The sequence below is a fragment of the Kwoniella shivajii genome, chromosome 7, assembly GCF_035658355.1.
Source record: "Kwoniella shivajii chromosome 7, complete sequence".
NCBI classification, from domain to species: Eukaryota; Fungi; Basidiomycota; class Tremellomycetes; order Tremellales; family Cryptococcaceae; genus Kwoniella; species Kwoniella shivajii.
In genome coordinates this window covers 261,872-281,012 of record NC_085914.1, presented here as the reverse complement: position 1 = coordinate 281,012, position 19,141 = coordinate 261,872, and the positions used below count along the sequence as shown (strand labels likewise).

The 19,141-nt window shown below is 41.0% G+C and overlaps 8 protein-coding genes across 8 annotated transcripts; 3 read left to right on the top strand and 5 right to left on the bottom strand.

The window, feature by feature from the left end:
* Nucleotide 1: 1 nt before the first annotated feature.
* Nucleotides 2–926, bottom strand: IL334_005228 (uncharacterized protein; the record flags this gene model as incomplete). Its single annotated transcript, XM_062936941.1, has 3 exons — nt 2–231; nt 315–425; nt 560–926. 3 exons carry the CDS (start codon nt 924–926, stop codon nt 2–4), a joined length of 708 nt encoding a protein of 235 aa, XP_062792992.1.
* Nucleotides 927–1,869: 943 nt separating this feature from the next.
* Nucleotides 1,870–3,131, bottom strand: IL334_005227 (uncharacterized protein; the record flags this gene model as incomplete). The annotated part of the gene is made up of 3 exons (XM_062936940.1): nt 1,870–1,921; nt 1,995–2,499; nt 2,585–3,131. 3 exons carry the CDS (start codon nt 3,129–3,131, stop codon nt 1,870–1,872), a joined length of 1,104 nt encoding a protein of 367 aa, XP_062792991.1.
* Nucleotides 3,132–5,166: 2,035 nt separating this feature from the next.
* On the bottom strand, nt 5,167–7,252 carry IL334_005226 (uncharacterized protein; the record flags this gene model as incomplete). The annotated part of the gene is made up of 13 exons (XM_062936939.1): nt 5,167–5,215; nt 5,274–5,341; nt 5,393–5,464; nt 5,545–5,816; nt 5,876–5,900; nt 5,961–6,044; nt 6,109–6,222; nt 6,322–6,390; nt 6,581–6,657; nt 6,777–6,824; nt 6,926–6,987; nt 7,077–7,138; nt 7,211–7,252. The coding sequence occupies 13 exons, from the start codon at nt 7,250–7,252 to the stop codon at nt 5,167–5,169; spliced, it is 1,044 nt and encodes a 347-aa protein (XP_062792990.1).
* Nucleotides 7,253–7,851: 599 nt separating this feature from the next.
* IL334_005225 (uncharacterized protein) lies at nt 7,852–8,634 on the top strand (the record flags this gene model as incomplete). Its single annotated transcript, XM_062936938.1, has 3 exons — nt 7,852–8,003; nt 8,200–8,372; nt 8,525–8,634. 3 exons carry the CDS (start codon nt 7,852–7,854, stop codon nt 8,632–8,634), a joined length of 435 nt encoding a protein of 144 aa, XP_062792989.1.
* Nucleotides 8,635–9,045: 411 nt separating this feature from the next.
* IL334_005224 (uncharacterized protein) lies at nt 9,046–9,951 on the bottom strand (the record flags this gene model as incomplete). Its single annotated transcript, XM_062936937.1, has 4 exons — nt 9,046–9,406; nt 9,507–9,600; nt 9,677–9,749; nt 9,913–9,951. 4 exons carry the CDS (start codon nt 9,949–9,951, stop codon nt 9,046–9,048), a joined length of 567 nt encoding a protein of 188 aa, XP_062792988.1.
* Nucleotides 9,952–10,413: 462 nt separating this feature from the next.
* IL334_005223 (triose-phosphate isomerase) lies at nt 10,414–11,744 on the top strand (the record flags this gene model as incomplete). Its single annotated transcript, XM_062936936.1, has 7 exons — nt 10,414–10,439; nt 10,575–10,660; nt 10,775–10,998; nt 11,127–11,269; nt 11,333–11,349; nt 11,415–11,585; nt 11,656–11,744. The coding sequence occupies 7 exons, from the start codon at nt 10,414–10,416 to the stop codon at nt 11,742–11,744; spliced, it is 756 nt and encodes a 251-aa protein (XP_062792987.1).
* Nucleotides 11,745–12,131: 387 nt separating this feature from the next.
* IL334_005222 (uncharacterized protein) lies at nt 12,132–13,454 on the bottom strand (the record flags this gene model as incomplete). The annotated part of the gene is made up of 5 exons (XM_062936935.1): nt 12,132–12,370; nt 12,550–12,754; nt 12,906–13,164; nt 13,264–13,351; nt 13,424–13,454. The coding sequence occupies 5 exons, from the start codon at nt 13,452–13,454 to the stop codon at nt 12,132–12,134; spliced, it is 822 nt and encodes a 273-aa protein (XP_062792986.1).
* Nucleotides 13,455–14,013: 559 nt separating this feature from the next.
* IL334_005221 (uncharacterized protein) lies at nt 14,014–18,881 on the top strand (the record flags this gene model as incomplete). The annotated part of the gene is made up of 9 exons (XM_062936934.1): nt 14,014–14,142; nt 14,214–14,390; nt 14,465–14,587; nt 14,665–14,950; nt 15,043–17,084; nt 17,152–17,525; nt 17,598–18,113; nt 18,210–18,322; nt 18,388–18,881. 9 exons carry the CDS (start codon nt 14,014–14,016, stop codon nt 18,879–18,881), a joined length of 4,254 nt encoding a protein of 1,417 aa, XP_062792985.1.
* Nucleotides 18,882–19,141: the final 260 nt, after the last annotated feature.

The following is a 19,141-nucleotide window of genomic DNA, read 5'->3' as shown; positions in this document are numbered from 1 at the left end:
TTCATCTTCTTAATCTGCCAGCACCACTTCGAAGTTTCTTGGTACCAGCTGTTTCCCAAATGATTTTCCTTTCTATGACTTCTCTCCCCTCTGCCCATTTCATATCATCCATAATGACGTTATCTACCTTACCGTTATCATACTCGTTTCTTCTTGTGTATGTCGAGTTGCCTTTGATGCAAAGTATCGTCAAGAGAAGGAACGAACCGAATATAGTAGCGAATATCAGCACTGAGGGGAGATCGAAGTGTTAGTGGCGGATGACTGTACGGGTGTATAACACAGGTTCGAACAGCGTGCAGAAGTTCACTCACTACTATCCAACACTTGCTGATCTTTCAAGAATAGGTAATTATTGTTCGGGTTATGTGATGATGGAGGCAGGGGAGTCTGGATTGGGAAATCAGCTGGAAACGTATTCAGATCTTTGACAAAAGACAAAAGAGAACAGACAAAAGGGCATTAGCTCTTGAGATGTTGAGTAGGTTTGAGATAGGTACGCGAATGTTCAAGAACTGATTGGGAATGATTTACGGGTATTTCTTCATGATTCACTCACATATAGTCGATTTAGCAGAAAATGATTGGCCCCCATTGGTATTGTCAATCCCATTGGTATTCCCATTGGCATCTCCACTGCTACTTGAGCCAGTCTGAGAAATACCAGTCTTCGCACCCATCAACGACGATGAAGTGGTACTGGCCACTAGTAACTTGCTTTTCACCTCAGTATTGCTTTTAGTCCTGCTCCCACGATTCTCTGTCACCGCTAAATCCGACTCTGTCTTTTGAGTAGACGACGTGATTGTCGGAGTGGGAGTGGAAGTGGGAGTGGGAGTGGGAGTGTGAACACCATTTACTGGATCTTTGACGATCTGCCTCTTGTTACGTCCCAATCTCAAGCGAGGTTGAAGAGGTATGATCATATTTGTGTCTTTAGTTGATTACAGATTGATTTGATTTGATTTGGATTTCATTTGGATTGATTTGGATTGAATTGTGCAAGTGCAATCAATGGTATTTTCAACCTCGATCAAAATTATCAATTATCAACGTCAATGTAAAATACAAATGCTAATAAAGCTGTATCATATGAAAAGTGCCATACCATAAACCCATCAAGAATGAACAAGGTACACACACGTACAAGAACGAGTAACAATCAGTATCATAGATAGATTTACACATGACTCAAAAAAACCATATCTCGAGCTCCTTTGTTGCTTTGCTTCAATATCCAAACCACATCATGAGTGATCTAGTTTTAAACCAGTCCTCCTTTCACCTTTCCATCCTTTCCCCTTTCCGGTTTTCGCCTTGCGAAGACAGCTAACGTAGATCCAACCAATAAAGTAAAGGTATTCGTTGTAGATTTTGAAATCAGTAAATTGTTGTTGGTATTCAGATCCAGTGGAAATCAACTCCTTCATTGACAGATAATGGTTGATGCATTCATTCCTCAGTAAGAATCACGTTGTACATTTTACATTTCAAGTCCTAGTCAATTACAAAAAGTCAAGAAGAAAGAAAACAGATTCAATTCCCCAAGACACGATTTACTTGTTTCGATTTTTAGCTTTTTCTTGTTTCTGTTTGAGTATTGTTGATTGGCTGTTTAGGTTTTGAAGTTCTGCTTCTTTGTCGAAAGATGAGAATGATAGGAACTGATGTTTGTATATATATATATATATGATTTGTGATTTGTTGTGGCAGTGTGGCAATGAGAGACGACGATATGATACGAAACTTGTGAGTTTGAGTTACAACATTGTAAAAGATTGAGGAGAGAAGGACTCGGAATACAACTTGAATAAAAATAGAATGGTGGTAGGGAGTAGTCGAAAATGAAAGATTGTGATGTTAAAGTGATCATGTCAAGATCAATGCTGGTTGACCGAATAAAGTCATCAAGAAAGCCATTCTATTTACGGTAATAAGAATTAAGATTATTAGTCAGACCCTTGTCATCTTGTATCAGAGATAACGTGACTTACCCTTCTTTACCACCTCTTCTTTCGATTTCTCTTCCAACTATAACATCTGCACTTTCTTCTTCTTCATCTGATTCGTCATCACTTATACTTATACTTGATCTACTATAACCTTCTTTCAATTTAATTTCAAACTCAAAGTTATTATCTTCATCATCAGATTCGATGATGACGTTTTCATGACAGTTATTATCCAAATCGTGACTGACGTTACGATTGTTTTTACGAGTATGAGTTATGGGTGATGAATGGGAATGAACCAAACTTGCCCTTCTTACAGAAGGTTTTAATTCTATTTGAGTTGAAATGGGTGATGTTATTGAAGGTGCTAATCTTATACAACCCCATCCATGATGATGCGAAGTATGGTCATGATGATTCGGTTGAACACACGATCTAGCCAATAATCTGTAAGTCGCAGGGACTGAATGATCATTGAGTAAATGAGAAAGTAAGGCGTGAGTATGAGAAAGTGTGGTATCTCTCAATGCGTGTAGGGTTGATAAGTCTGTCAAAATATATTCATAATGAATACCGTCAGCTATGCACATCCGGGTAAAATGTATTATTAACCAACCAAAAAAAAAACATACCTTGGAAACAACCAGGACTCCAAACTGGAATATCAACGATCAATTCAGCTCTTTCAACTTCCCAACTTCCAGCTAAACTACCTGCTAAGCTCTTAGCTCGTTTGGGTACATCCAAATGTCTCGTCGCAGTCGGTGACGTAGTAGTGGTAACAGCATCTTGGGATATATTAACGTTTTCAATCATTTCAATGGTTATATCTTGTTTCCTTTTTTCTTGTTCACGTTTATTGACCATTGAAGCTACTAATTCTGTGAATTGTTTCGAATCACCTGTTATCTGTTTGATGTTTCGTGCAGGTTGAGCATAAGGTCTTGCTTGTGGACCTCTGACATATGATCTTGTGGGTACCGATGTGGATAATCCAGATCCCATCCCTGATCCTGATCCTGATTGGTTATTGACAGAAGAAGAAGGAAGGGTGAATGGTGAATTCGGTTTGATCATTGTTGAAGCCACAGGAACTAATTTAGGTGATGAAGAGGGTGATGGTGTATGGGCGATAGATCGACAAGATGGTGTCATAATAGGTGAGGATGTCATGATCATTTTTTCCTGATTACCGAATATGATTGTTGGTTGACGGCGGAAGTGATAAGGTAGTAATATGTATAGTGTTTGATAAATGATAAAGTAGTAAAATGGTAAGAAGACAGAAGGAGATGGGGATGTGTAATCCTTTCTATGAGGATAGGAAATGAGGAATTCAGAAGATGGGATTTCAATAGAAGGAGATGTTACAGAGAATTGGTCGTCACCGACTGTCCCAAAGTGACTTGTACAGAATACAAGTTTATATAGATATATATGTATAGATATATAAACTTTATTGATAAATCGGATCTTATTACGTGGATGAGGAGAGAGAGATGGAGAGATGGATGATGTCTACGAGTAGGGAGCTTTGTTGTAGTATAATGGCAGATATGGTTTGAGTTTGATCACAAGACCGCTTCCAGATTAGTTAAGGATAACAGGTGAATTGATTATAGCCGGGTGATATATGTCTTTGTTCCTTTGATATATATATATATATATATATATGATGAATGTATGAATCTATTTTGACTAAAAGAACAAAGGATCAGTATGGGTGAACTGATGCATGGAAGACGATCTAGCCATGGCAGTGAATTCAGATCCGATCAACGTGTATATGGTGCTTCGAAGAACGGTATGGTGTGGTGTAGTGGAATATGATCCGCGACCAAGATGGAGATGAGATGGAGAGAGAGTGTGTGGTCGATCGGGACGCCTGTCAGAAGTCACTTACTGACTGTATCGAATGATGAGATGATCAAAAGTGCGAATATACTAAGTGATCAAGGAAGGTATCTTGTTTCTAATAGTCCATCCAGTGTATATGATAGTTGGTAATTACGTCCAAGTTGAATATGATGATGGGTTGGCACACGAAGACTCCTTCCTTTCTGAATGGAATGAATTGTAAAGTATTCGTGTAGATTCGGAAAAGTGGTTTTATCGGTTGGTCCTGGATGTGGGGTTTCGTGTGGGTTATGTTTGTGTGGGTTGTATGGAGGCGGGGGCTTTATTGTGGGTTTGTTGGAGATCGATGGAGATGTTCGTGGGAGAATTGATATTTTAGAGTAATGAGTGAAACAGTTAGATGTATCGTTTTGATGCGATGTATTCCGAACGACAGCAACGAGACAAAGTATACGAGTAGTGATATGAAACAGGCTTTCTTCCCTTCTATCTTAGATGAACGATTGATACAGTAAACTTTTTTTTTTTTTTCATATTTCTTAATCTTATGTGCATCGTATTGTTATATCCGTTCCGTCCACTCCTCTTACTGTTTCGGTGACGACCAACAACAACAAACGACATGGACGTCATGCAAGACGTATTTTACCCTGGTTCTAAGCTAGACCTGAAGACTGATAGATGCTTGAATTGTACCGATTAGACCGGTATATGATGCCGGATCGTACCGAACGTAACAAAAACTACCTTTTGAGCCGGGAACAACCGCACACCGTACTCAGAGTATAGCGAATCTCAACATATACAACCCCCCATTCCCCTTTCCCTGAATACAATCGATTGTTACGCCGGTCAAAGTATCACTCCGATCAATCCCATAACAAGACGGGACTCCGTTATCCGACATCATCTGTGGACGACACTACTCTGGCAAAGCCGATAAATTTACTGTGTAACATACTTTAGGTATGATTCAAGCCAGCTTCATATGCATGTAATTTCTGTAGATTGTACCAATGGAATAGGTTGATATTCTGGGGGTGTAGGTGTATATGTATATGACAAAACCAAATACTTTTGAAAATCGTTTATAACGGGATATATTCTATATTTCAAAATGAGACCAAATAATAAGAAAAAGAATAAAAGATGTTGGTGAGCGTAATAAAGTGGATAAACCAAAAAATATCACCATCCTCTCCACTGTCTTTCGCCACTTCCTAGTCAGAGTCAACGAACTGACGTATCTCCTCATTCCACATACCTCACATCTAATTGAAAGCTCCCTATGGTATGCCTCAAATTGAGATTCCCCTTCCTTTCCATCCACCGCTTATACTGCCTCTCGTTGATCGGCTTATTTTCCACCGGTAGTCTTGAAGATTACCAAACCACCGAGAGAGATACTTCAACGCTCAGACATCAGCGTCCGACTTTGGTAACTTCACCATAAGAGGTACTCACGTGTAACCGAAGACTTGGATAGCGGCGATAGGAGAGCCGAAAGCAATGACTGAACCGGTAATGAGGAGCTAATGACCGGATGTCAGCTTCGATCGCAAGCTGAAAACTCGTTGACTCACAATATCCTTAAGGACACCAGCGAGAGTGAGGATAAGTCCTGATCCTACTGAGATGAGGAAGACGGCGGCGACCTGTTTCAGCAAGACATCAGCGAATATTCTTGATACCTGATAAATCGCCAAAGTGTATTTGTCGATCAATCAAAACTCACGTTAAGAGCAAAAGCGACACCGGCATTGGTGAACAAAACCAAAAGACCGACTCTGTGTAAAGCATAGAAAGGTTCTAATCCCTCGAAGAAAGGAATGAGGATCGCGTTGATGACGGCGCACACAGGAGCGTAGTAATGTAAAGATACGATAGGATCCATTTTCATTCCGTGAAGTAAAATTTGAATCATGACCAATCGAGAAGCCTCGAAGACGATAGCAGCACATTGACAGATGAAACCGAACATCTCGAAATGTACTTCTCCGTACGCAGCTATAATATGACAGTTAGCAGACTGAGGTGTATTCCAGAGTCGAGCGCCAACGACTTACCAAGAGCACATCCGGTTGAGATCATCTAATTCACGCGCAATATTAGCCAACGCGGCCGATAAGGGTATACAAAGGCCGCACTCACCAAGACAATAGCCATCAATCTCCTGTTGGGCTCTTGAATTCTGAATGCGAAAGAAATGAGCAAAATAGCTACGGGGACGAAAGCCTAAATTGTGAAATCGTAAGCATGTACGATGGGGCGGTCAGAAGACAGTGTAAGACAGACTTACCTTCAACATTTGAATGAAAGAAACGCTCAAGGAGAGATAAGCGTAGTTTGAAAGAATCAAACTTCCAGAGAAGAGAGCACCGATCGGGAGGATAGATCTAACCCATCTGTCTCGCTGCGAGGATGGAACCCAGAAATATCAGTCATGCTTGTACTGTAGAGTTGTAGTTCCGGTTTCAAGAAGGGGGAGAAGAGGAAGTTTCCTATCACTCACAGTCATGTCGATATCCTTTGCACCGTCAACGAGGGTTGTAGTTCTTTGTAAGATTCTAGTGGAAACGGCCTAAATGTGTTGTCAAATCAGCTCATGTCAATGCAAACTTCCAATCCACAGATAATGATCTCGGGCGAAGTCTCGTTATATGTCGATTTGCTTGAGTATTAACTTATACTCCTCATTATCACTCAAAACCTTGCACTGCATTCATCTTATCTTGTCTTGAGGATGATATCAAACGAGGTATGGCACTCACAGAGAAGATCAAATGCCAAGTGGTCAAGAAAACGGGATAAGGGAAATTGAGACCGTCAAATCGGTCAAAGATGTATTCTGAAATTATATCATCAGCTCAAGAACATGAACGATTTGTGTGATAATGTAGATATTGTGACGTGATTAGGTAAAGATACTAAATCGAATCACGAGAAGCGAGAATCGATATGACTTACTGTTGTAGAGGATGACAGAGATTGAACAAGCCATCCAAACGGGAATGACTGACATTCAAGCAATCATATAAATCAGTCAAAATGTTCATTAGGCGAAATAAGATGGATTTTCTTGATGATCACGCAAGTATGTATATTTGACAACTTACTGACAATAGCGGGAATGACAATTTTCTTAGGTTGGTTTGAAGGTGTACGGGGTTCAGCGATTCTAGACGACAAAAATCAGATATATTACATGATCTATCAGCATATAGATAATGCATTTCATTATTAACATTTTGTTATGACTAAACTCACTTGACTTCGATATTCTCACCATGAGAAAGATCCCTCTCTACATCTGATGCTCTAGGCATAGACTGGATAATTGAAGCGTAAGTTAGCATAAGCCACTTTACTGTACGCTATTCAGTCAGATGTAGTTCGCTTACATTGAGAGGAATGGAAGCTTCGATATCCTTATTTTGACTCATCGTGAAATTTTGATAAAAGAGAGAGGTGTTGAGAGATTTTCGTTCGCGTTGGAGCGTGTCAAGCTAAGCTGAGCCGAGGGAAAGAGAAGAGGAGAATGGGGATTAGTGAGTGTCAGACGAGATTGACAAGGTACAATGGAGCTCTTGACGAATGTGTCGTTGAGATTGTTGTGTTAAACTGATAATGATGATGATAATTATACACAAAGTACGTGAATGAAGCTGCAGCTATGCTGACTCTCTCTTTTTTTTTTCCTTACTAAACCCACGTAACACGGGGGGGGGGAGAACCGAATACAGTGCAGAGACGCGTTTGGGTGTATCTCAGGGTAACATATACAGTTAATAGCAGTAGTTTAAAAGCACGTTGTTACGCACGAAAAACTACGATACTGCGGGTGTTGAAACAACAACGATATATCCACGTCATTGCAACATCGCATATCAACGGGAGTATACATATCAGTGTACCCTCTCTGTCGATGATAAAAGTCAGAGAGAGGAGAAAGATGTGATTTGAGATTTCGAGTGCTTGAAGAACATTGAATCTGATAACAGAGTCAACACCTCAATCATAACCCAATACAAACATAGAAACGATGTCATCAGCAGCCTCAAGTTCATTGAGAAGATTACCATTTAGAGAAGCTGTAACCGCGTTAAAGACAGGAAATGAGAAATTACAACTTTCAAAAGATGTTAAATCAATTACATTAAGATTCGTAGCTAAGAATTCAGAGGCAGGTCCAAGGTGAGTGTCTTTTCTTCTGACCAGCCGGAGAAGAAATGATCATCATCATCAATCATCCTCTCCCTCTCCCTCTCCCTCTCCCCTGACCTCGACCTCGTTGGCAGTCGGCATCCTCATGCACCCCCTTCACATCACAACATATCCGCCAAACAAATAACTAAACTATATTAACAATCTTGAATCTATTGTATTATAGACAATTCGTTCGTACACATGCACCGAGATTAGCATACGCAAATCCAAACTTACAAATAACCATCAAACGTATACCTGATCCAAGATCAAAACATAAAAATCCAAAATCACCTGATTCAGGCGCGGAATGGCAAAATGGTATCATGCCTAAACCAGAGATGGAAATTGGGTTTAGTGAGTGGATCATTTCTACATCCTCGCTGCATCTTCGCGCTTTCATTCCTCGTCCTCGTTCTCCTATTCATCACCATACTGAATCTACAATCAACTCGTATAAGATCCATGAGAGAAAAAGAGTTCATTTTCGCTGATATACACACCCATAGATGGAGAACCAACTCAAACACTACCACTGTCTCATCTGGATGGCGATAAGATACTAGCTCAATTGATATCTGTAGCAGGCGAAGAAAGGACAAAGGTGATATCGGAATAGTAGCATACATTGTCAAGGAATCGATTGGAAATCCAATAACTCATGTATCATATAGCATCAAGACTAAACCCGAAATCGAAACTGTGTTGTAATCGGCACAAGAATCACTCGCAAGCTAAACATCGTGACATCCGTTCACTCATCCCTTTTCACGGATATAATTTGGGATTGAAATCTTAGACGAAAAACCATTTATCCCTCTAAACACAAATCAGGACTTGATATTGTTATACATGATACGATGACCATCTTCCTGCTCCATGACGTTGTCGTACAAGTCCGACCTGTCATTGCTTCTTTCAACGAATATATGATCCTTGTCTTGTTCCTCCTTCTACCACTTTTGGTTGATGATACACTGTTCGACCTTTAATCTATCCCATAAACCTCTCTATCAATATGCACACATCCTCAATAATCCTCTTCATCTTCTTCATAATCATCAAATATTCCTCTCCCATTTTCACCTGTACCGCCTGAGCCCGTAAATTCTCTTTTCCAAGTCCCTATATTAGGCAAAATATTTGCATTCGGGATTCCAGCATCTCCTTCTTGTACTTGATGCACAACACCATTCTGATCTCTTTTCATCCTTTTCCTGGGTGCCCCACCACCGGATGAAGGATCGTTGAGATTGGGATTTGGGTTTGAGACTTTACGTGGCTTTGATGGACCTGGTTTAGAAGATGATTCTGATATTATTGGATCGGGTATTGATTCTACTACTTCACGCAAAAAATCGAATGTTGGATTTGAATTGATCATGTGTTTTCTACGAACGGCGCATGTTAGTAACAGGTAGAGAGCTGGGGCGACCTCAATTAGAGTGGAGAAGAATGAACCATCTCTTTCATCAAAACACAGACACTCACAAATGATAAGCAGTCATCTTCTTCGATCCTCTTGACCTAGTTTCTTTACACGTTTCATCTATCAATTGCTGCATGAAACATTCCAGTGATTTCGCTGAAATTTAGAAGAACAAACTGTCATCAGCTTGTTCCTCTCTCACATCTCGGTAGCTGTAGAGACATTTACTCACATATCATTACGGGAGTTGCAGAAGCTAATTTACCTACTTCTTCATCTAATTGCATTATTCGCTTGATTCTTGCCTAACGAATATGAGTCATATCAGCTATACGATAATGTGGACGATGAAAGGTTGACACAGCTTACCACAGGGAACTGTACGATAACATGAAATCAGCATCAGGCATATTCACAAGATGTGAAGGAAAGTAATGCGTTGAAGAGGTGAGCTGGAAAGTGGCTCACTCTACTCTGCTTTGATTTCTTTGAATTGATCGGAGGCATCTTGGCTGATAATGCTGACTGGTTCCTTCTTTGGCTGTTGTTCTTGATTTGTCAATCTATCATAAAGTAGGAATGAGACAAGATATAAAAGTCAACTTTGAAACGCGTAATGTAATCTGTGTGTCAACATTGACAATGCCACGATGTGCCTCATTCGGTATTATAGTATCTGCTACATCGGACATATATGGTACGATGTCTATACACATCCCATAGGCATTTGTGGAGACTCCACATTGCTATTCCCGCTTCCTACCGCCTGTACTCCTACTGCAGTTTCCCCTCTCCTTTCTTATAATCAGATCTTTATTTTTCCATTCGTCATGCAAAGTACAAGAACCACTTAAATACAACTGCTGCACAACTGACTTTGTTATCTCTTTCGTCCTTTCTTACAACATACCCAAACTCATCCCTCTATCGCTCTCTCTTCGAACTAGACAAATACATACTCTACACAAAATGGTAGCTAGAAAATTCTTCGTTGGGTCAGTATCTTTATTCCCTTCTTTACCCTCGCATGCTGGGCTAGCAAGAATCATGGGTCTGGACCCTGTCACATGTTATATGGCTAGAACCACTGAACGGCGATGCTGATGTGGTTTACGTTATGCTGTATACAGAGGAAACTTCAAAATGAACGGTTCTCTCACTGAGATTGAAACCATCATTGAACGAATCAATGAAGCCAAGTTTGATGGATCAACCGGTAAGTTTCTGTTGTTAAAAAAGCGAGGAAAGGGATAAGGGCATAAACGGATGACCCGAAATCAAAATCTGTGACTTGTTTGTACTGACATGAACTTGTCATTATGACCGATAGAAATCGTCGTCGCTCCTCCCGCGCTTTACTTGCTCAAAATTCAAGAAGAGTTGAAAGCTCCTTCTCAAGTCGCTGCTCAAAATTCTTTCACAGAGAAATCAGGTGCTTTCACAGGTGAAATCTCTCCTAGTCAATTGAAAGATGCGAATGTCCATTGGGTAATCCTCGGTCATTCTGAAAGAAGAAGTTTATTCGGTGATACCGATAAACTCGTCGCTGATAAAGTGAGCTTTTCATCCATCCCCCTTGTCTCTTTCATTCCGCTTGCCAGTATGACTGGCTTCACATCCTTGGCGATCTTCATACATAGTCTGCGTCACTGGAAGATAAAGCTAAATCACTCCGTGTCCAGGTCAAGGCCGCTATTGAGAACGGACTAGCAGTAATTGCATGTGTCGGTGAATCACTAGAACAAAGAGAGGCCGGTGAAACCCAAGAAATCGTTGAGCGACAACTTGAAACCATCGCCAAGGAAATCTCCGAATCTGAATGGAAGTGAGCTGCCTCTTCCATTGGAACTGTTGTGGACATAACAAGCTGACATATCTCATGTTCCAGAGACGTTGTCATTGCATGTAAGCTACCTTAAGGCTCTGTGACATCAGGCAAGGATGTAGCTAACATTTCATTTGGTACTCAGACGAACCCGTTTGGGCTATCGGTACCGGTAAAGTAGCTACCAAAGAGCAAGCTCAAGAGGTTCATGACCAAATCCGAAAATGGCTCGCTAAGAGAGTAACTCAATCTGTTGCTGATCAAACTCGAATCATCTACGGTGGTAGCGTCAACGGCAAGAACTGTGCTGATCTCGGTGAGTGATCACTGCCGTAATATCTTACCAGAAGTTCTTCTTGCTGAGACATCCTTTGCACGTCTTACAGCAAACGCACCTGATATCGATGGTTTCCTCGTCGGTGGAGCTTCCCTCAAACCTGAATTCATCGACATCTGTAACAGTCACAAGGCTTAAATCGGATCTGAAGATGACGGTCAGGGAGGGAAAGAAGTAGTGAATGAACATAAAGAAAATGCAATTTGATGACATATGTTTTTTTTTGCAATTGCAAGATATGTTTCATGCGAAAGTGTTGCGATCGCTGTGTTCGAGCCGGATGGACATACGAAGAGCGACACTCTGACATGGTGGCTTTTTGAGCCACGTTGATATGTTCCCTTGACTCTTGAGTCTGTCAGGCCTTGATGAGATGCTGTGGAAGGAAGCTGATAAGTAGAAGGAAGCTGATAAATGACACACCACTTGCGTTCCTGACTTGGACATCATGGAGGAAACGAGGCGATTGTAAGGTGAGAATGCATAATGATCAAAATCAAAGGTCATATCAATAAGAACTGGAATCTACCAAGTCCAACCACTAACTACTTTCCTTCTGATAACACCATCTTCTCTAACTAAACCTGCACTCCTTACTTTTCTCAGATCTTTCTCGAATTTCTCTTGATATTTCTCTTGATGAGTTTTACCTTCTCTCAAGACGACATGAATTTTCGAAGATGGATGATGCTTGATACCGTATTTACCACGTCCTTTGATATCCAACCTTGAGATTTTTTGTCCTTTCGATACCCATGTTTCGGCTGTGCCAGCGATACCAGAGGATGCATGAGGGTTTGAGTGGGTGGGGATCAAGTCAAGTCAAGTAGAAGGCAAGAAGGAGGAACGAATGAATCAGAATTCATCATCAGTATCTCATTTCATGCAATCCATTTTGATTGGAATGATAAATATGGGGGGGGCCGATCCATTCGAAACTCACCAACGACCAATTTTGATCTATCTAAATTTTTATCAATAGCATGATCTCTAGCTAAAGCCAAAGTAGATTTAATCCATTTACTCGCTCTTTTATCTGAGAATTGCATTTGAACAATAGCTTCATCAATTGGTAAATCTGATATTTGTCTTGATAGATCATTTAGTTTTCGATGCGATATCTTATGTAATGCTGATGAATATCGATGCTACAACGTACATTCCATTCTCTATGTCAGTCTTTATTACCGTTTAACGAGGGTTATATCCTTCTGTCTATTTGTACAGATCGTACTCTCCCCGCCCACCCGCCCATCATCTCGATGGTGATACCACCATAATTGAAACGATCCAACTCACCTCAGTCCAAGGTTGGTCACCTCTCTTTCTCCTTTTCCTATCGATTTGTTCACCTTCATCTTCTTTGGAATATTCATCGAATAGACCGCCTGTTGAACCTTCTATTTCACCTTGTTTCTGATCTGTCTTTCCTTCATTCGTCGTCGTGTTCACCACTCCTCCTTCATTTCCTGAAGACGTAGTTGAAACTGGTTCTTCTTCTTTCAACAGTCTTGGTAATTTAGGTAGATATTTGTCCCATCCTGAAAGGTTGAATGCCCTATATGAAGAATCAAGATGTCAGCTTCCATCCGATTTCCACTCCCGACAATGTGTAGTTCTTTGAGTAGATCTAACACAGAGACACGATCAGACTCACGTCCTTACTTGACTCTGGAGTGGTGATACTCTCAAAGTAGATGTCGATGGTCGAAGAGATGATGGACCAGCGATTGAAGACTGGGCAACTAAATTTCGAACACAGAATCAGTCAGTGAGAAAGTCTCATTCCGTGTGAAGCCAAAAGAAAAACTACGTACCAGTGATGAGCGATCTCAGTGGTCGGGCCATGATGCTTAGTCTGTGATATCTCCCGATAAGTAGGTACACAACGATGGAATGGGACAAAGTATCTCTTCTTGATGTTGTATCAAGTGAGATCCGACGAAAGAAGATGAAATATCAAAGGAGAATAAATCACACTCATGTAATAAAATAAATGCCACGTAATGCATCTTTTTCCCCTTCGTTCTGCTCCCACGTGGCGATGGAAATTGATAACGGATTGACATACATAAAGTTAAATGACGCGAATTAATTTGAGATCTCGGTCTCTGTGATATGATCAATACTGAAAGAGCAGTAACAACCTCAACAGCCTGATACAAGTGATCGCTACCAAGAGGCTCAAGAGAGGATCAGCTAGGGAGGATCTGGTCCATCGCGGAACGTTTTAATCCCGCGCAGCTTGATTCGAACCAGCATATTCACATCTCTTCATGTTTAGCTTACGGCAATAACGACCGATTCTCCTTGATTTCCATCCCTTGACCGCTCAGCTCGAGTTGGTTCCCTCGACCCTCGACCCTCGACCCTCGACCTTTGGACCTAATCCTGAGTCATAGCCAGTATGCCTTCTGCTATCTCTGCGCTGGACTCGGGAAATCCAGATGGGGAAGATGAATCTCGAAAAGCATCAAGACTCGCTGCTAGAGCAGCTAGGTTCAACAAAGTCTTACCTGGTAACAGATACAAGCAGGTACGTCCCATTCTCGTAGAGACCTCTAAAGATGTCATCCGCGCTGAGCTAATGTGTTATACTTTGAATAGCTGGAGGAAATGCGAATCAAAGAGAGAAAAGCTTTTGAGGAACAAGGATTGATCAAAGTTGGTAAAACACAATTAGGTGATGCAGTAGATATGAGAGGAACTTGTGAGATGATGTGTTCAGAATACGAAAGGGAGTTTAGAGAGTATACGAGAGAAGTACATCCATTCGAAAAAATAGTAAGTAAGCATTATTGATTGTGTGGTGGAAGGGGTCAGAAAAACTGAAGTATAACATGTACAATACTTATTAGGGATCTGAAGGCAGAATGGATCCTTCGAAAGCTGTTGCAGCATATTCACGTTCTGATGCAGGTGCAGGTCATGGTGATTCTGCTATTCTCCCTTCTGACTTGAGAACTCCCATAACCCTAGCCGTAAGTCCACACATATCTCAATCTACCGATATTCCTGCGAGAGCGTGAAGAAGCTAAGCATATCATGTCAATGTTAGAGAACGCTAGATTATCTATTTTCCGTCATTATGCCAACTCATCCACCTTCAACGTCGATATCGCCTTGTACACCTCGTAAAGCACTTGGATATTCTGCAGGTTTCATTCGAGATAGGACAAGAGCTATAAGGAAAGAATTCGCCATGCAAAGTAGTTGGGGTCATGAAGAAGCCATTGCAAGTTTTGAAAGAATAGCAAGATGGCATATTTTATGTTTGAGAGAATTACAAGAAGAAAGTGGTACAAACGTTGATATGCATATCGATTCTGCCGAATTAAATAGATGTAAGTGAGATCCAATGTATCTACACAAGTCGGATATTGGAAGCTTATCCCATCTCCTCATTTTTAAAAAAAAACAAAAAATATATATATAGGCTTTACAAGTTTAAGACAACATTATAATGACCGAAGAGAAGAATCAAGGGTGGAATCACCTTGTCCCAATGAATCTGAATTCACAGCATACATGTTGATCTACGATTTAAATTCTAAATCTGTTTCAATACCATTTTCAGAACTTCCATCCATCATCATAGATGATCCATTAGTGAAGATAGCTTGGGAAATCCGTAGAGCCGCTCAAAGGAATTTCGATACACAAAAAGAAGGATCAAAACATAATTCAGAATTAGGAATGAATTTGATTAATCGATTTATCAGATTACTCAAACAACCCAAGATACCTTTTCTGTTATCTTGTTTGGTCGAAATACGTTTAAGGGAAATGAGAAGAAGTGCATTAAGATCATTAAGAAGAGCTTATCCAAACTTGAAAAAATCGGATCCCATAAGATTAAACGAAATGGGTGAAGTCGTAGAAAGGAAAATGATTTTAATCAAAACATTGGATAAGATATTAGGTTGTGAGGAACAGGAAACGGAAGATTCTGCCTGGGATGATATAGATTATGATCATACAAATCAAAATCAAAATCAGAATCAAGAATCAATCGCTATTTCTAAAAGATTCAATTTCGATATTTACGAAGATCATAATGGACCCATTGGAGCTTTGATCAATATGGGTTCCCAATATAACGATAATAAAGATGCTCCTTATACGAGGAGATGGAAACTCATAACGGAGAAGAGAAGTGATGCAAGTTATGTCGATATCGTGAATGGTCAAGCTGGCGTTCACATGGAAGGTACAACGATACCTCGAGTAACTCGACCTCAATCAACATCATCTTTCATTGCTGCCCCTGCCAACAAACTTCAATCAACCCCAGCTTTCTCTTTCAATAACCATTCATCCATTCCAACCTTTACGGTCCCAACCTCTCAACCTACCAAATCTGCTTCACAGACATCATTGGACTTCAAGTCACCTGGTCTCCCCCCGGACCAACGTGAAATGGCTGCAAAAACAGAGAAGACACCAATCACTGCTCCTCCTTCATCATCGGCGTCGCCGTCGTGGATGGCAGGTACATCAGCTTTCCCACGACCCATGCCGTCTGCTGTTGAAGTGAATAGTATCCCAAAGCCTTCTGCACCAATTGCCGTGCCTTCATCTTCATTCAGCTTCACGCCGCCTCCAGCCCAATCGAGTGCAGTAGAGCCTTCAACAAAGAAGAAGAGATCAGCGGATGGAGATCTGGCACCTTCCGCCAAGGCTCCCCTTTTCTCATCACCTTCCCTCTTTGCGACGCCTGCCTCATCTACGTCAAAGCCTCCATCATTTATAGCATCTCCCCCATCAGCCTTGACACAACCAGCCAAACCTGTTTCACCGACGTTACCACCTTTCAGCATCCCTAAACCAATCTCACCGGTCACTTCGAGCCCTCTCAGCTCATCTACTGCTTCACCCCCTCGACAAAGGAAACGAATAGCCTCATCGGTTTTATCTTCCTCGACATCGAAATTGTCTTCAAGCGTACTAAGAAAGTCCCTCGCGGAAACACGCGATGATAGGCAAAATCGTTTACACTCGTTACCGGATATCTGCGACTTGCTCGTAGATGATGTGATCCAGCAGATGATTGCAGATCATCTCTCATCTGACCTGGAACGATATGCGAAACAACAGAAGGCTGCGACGGAATATCAGCGACGAAAGGTTCTTCGTTCAGAAGCGATCTTACAATGGTCTCAAAGTATCTTGACTCGTTTGGCAGATGAAGAGACTAAGCGAATTGCCAACATTGCTCTATTGGGAGAATTGAAAAGACGTTACCTTACTAGAAGGGCTATACGGTTTTGGCGATCATGGGCGAAGACACAAAGACGGAATAGGGAAGAAGCAGAGAAGAAACGAGGAACTATCTTCACTCATCTTACAAGTATGGGCTTAAGTAAATCGGTATCTTCAACACCAAGAAATGAAAGCCCTGCTCCTATAGGTGACATTGATATGTCACTGGAAATCGAGAGGATGGATGGATTACAGATTGACATTGAGATCAACCACGTAAGTCACCAATCGTATTGTACGCGATTCGGACGGAAGCTGAGCTGACGAGCGGGTCATTAAACAGGCTGAAAGAACAAAAGACAATTTCTTTTCACCCTCGACCTTCTTAACAGCAATCACACGTCATGTTGGACCATTCTTATCACCTCAAGCTTCATCCAACTCAACTTTCTTGCCAGCGTTTCATACCATAGTCTCAATACCTCCAAGCGACTTTGGTAATCCCCCAGAACCTGAAGTTCAAACTTGGTTAAATAGGAAATTCTTACCTTCCTCTAAACTCGATGAGGAATCGGAGAATGATTCGTATGTTGTATCAGGGGTAATGTATGACACCAAGATCTTGGAAAGTGGCATACCTCCACCTAGATGGTGTTCCATTGGGATGTTCGTATTCGAAGCTCCCATGAACACTGATGATGAGAGGAAATCGTCCGAGTGAGTTGAGATCTACACTCTCCAGATGGAATATCAATGTATGATGAAGGGCTAACATCTCTACTTTAATAGAAATACAGCAGACGCTCAAGATAGGATAGGAACCCTATTAAAGGGAGTACAAACGATATCCAATCGATATTCCCCTTCTTTGATCGTCCTAACATGGGAACAAGAGACTCTGGAAGAACTAGGAGAAAGATTACAGATTTCAAGAGAACTATCGCAATTCCCTAAAAAAGCATTGGTATCATTGCAACTTTCGGATGATTTAGACGAACGTTTCATGAAAGCGTTGGAGATCTTATTACCTGAATTAACGATAAAAGAACAAGTGATTATCAATTTACAAGAAGTGATTTCTAGGTTGTATCCAACATGGCAAAGATTCAATGATATATCAAACATTCAACTTCGCCAAAGACCGGCCGAGCCTGATTTGGCGATTACGATATTCAAACTTGGTGTGGGATTAATAAATTCGATTCCATCTTTGGTTCAATCGGCTTTAGGTTCAGTGGAATTAGAAGATCCAGATAAATTTAATCCGATCATCTTGCCTCCTTTCCCTGAAGAAAACGCTGATATGTAAGTCGCCCCTCCCCATCTTTTGCCCTACTAACGATATCAAAGAGCGATGTCGATATGAGAGGCCTCAGCGCTAATTTCCCGTTCTCGTAATAGGTCAGAAGTGGTCGAACGCATAGCTGATTACTTCGAGCATGAATCACTCAAGGGAATTGACGATCTAGATTTACTGGTTACTCCAATGAGACAAGCGGCTTTACTAGGTCATCGTGAGTCATCTATTTGATGTCTGAGGACCCACCAAATTGGAAGGCTCATCTTTGGTTGAAAACAGCATTACCCTTGATACCAGCACTGCAATCACTTTCATTCCTCGTTTTGGGTGAGATCAAAGATACAGACTTGGAATTAAGGATATTTTACCCTACTCAAACCCATACTAAATCATTCAAGAAAGGTTATTTGAACGCTCTGAGTAAATCCTATGAACAAGAAATGGATAAAGCCATTCAAAAGATACTTCCACCACCGCAAACTTGGACGATTACCACAAATACCAATTCGAACAACAATGACGAGTTGATGGGAATTGATCAGTCTCCACCTCCGAAAGATCATCATCAATACCTACATAAGAAATCGCCGAATAAATCACCTAAAACCATGGGCAATGGTAAAAAAAGAGTGAGAGGAGATGAGAATATCTCTCCGAACGCTAAGAGCGAAAGTAAAGCTTCTAAAAATGCTAGATTACTTAAAGCCTTGAAAGATGTGGAAAAAACCTTGTTATTGGTTGAAAGGGAAAGTAACGAGTTGGAAGTATTGTAACTGCCATAGAGCTGATAGAATCAATACATACGGTGTTGTCCCAGATTGGGAATTTGCGCAAATATGTATATTGTGCATGAGGGGATACTTTTCACCCTCCGTCAACATATGAGAATCTCATACTGATCAGAATAAACAGCGTGCAGAATCTCCAATCTGACTAGACATTCCGAAGGGTGTTTTCAGTACGTCTGACATGGAAGAGATAGCTCGAAAGTACATTCCTTTGATTGAATGCGAATCTCCTTTGGGTACATTCA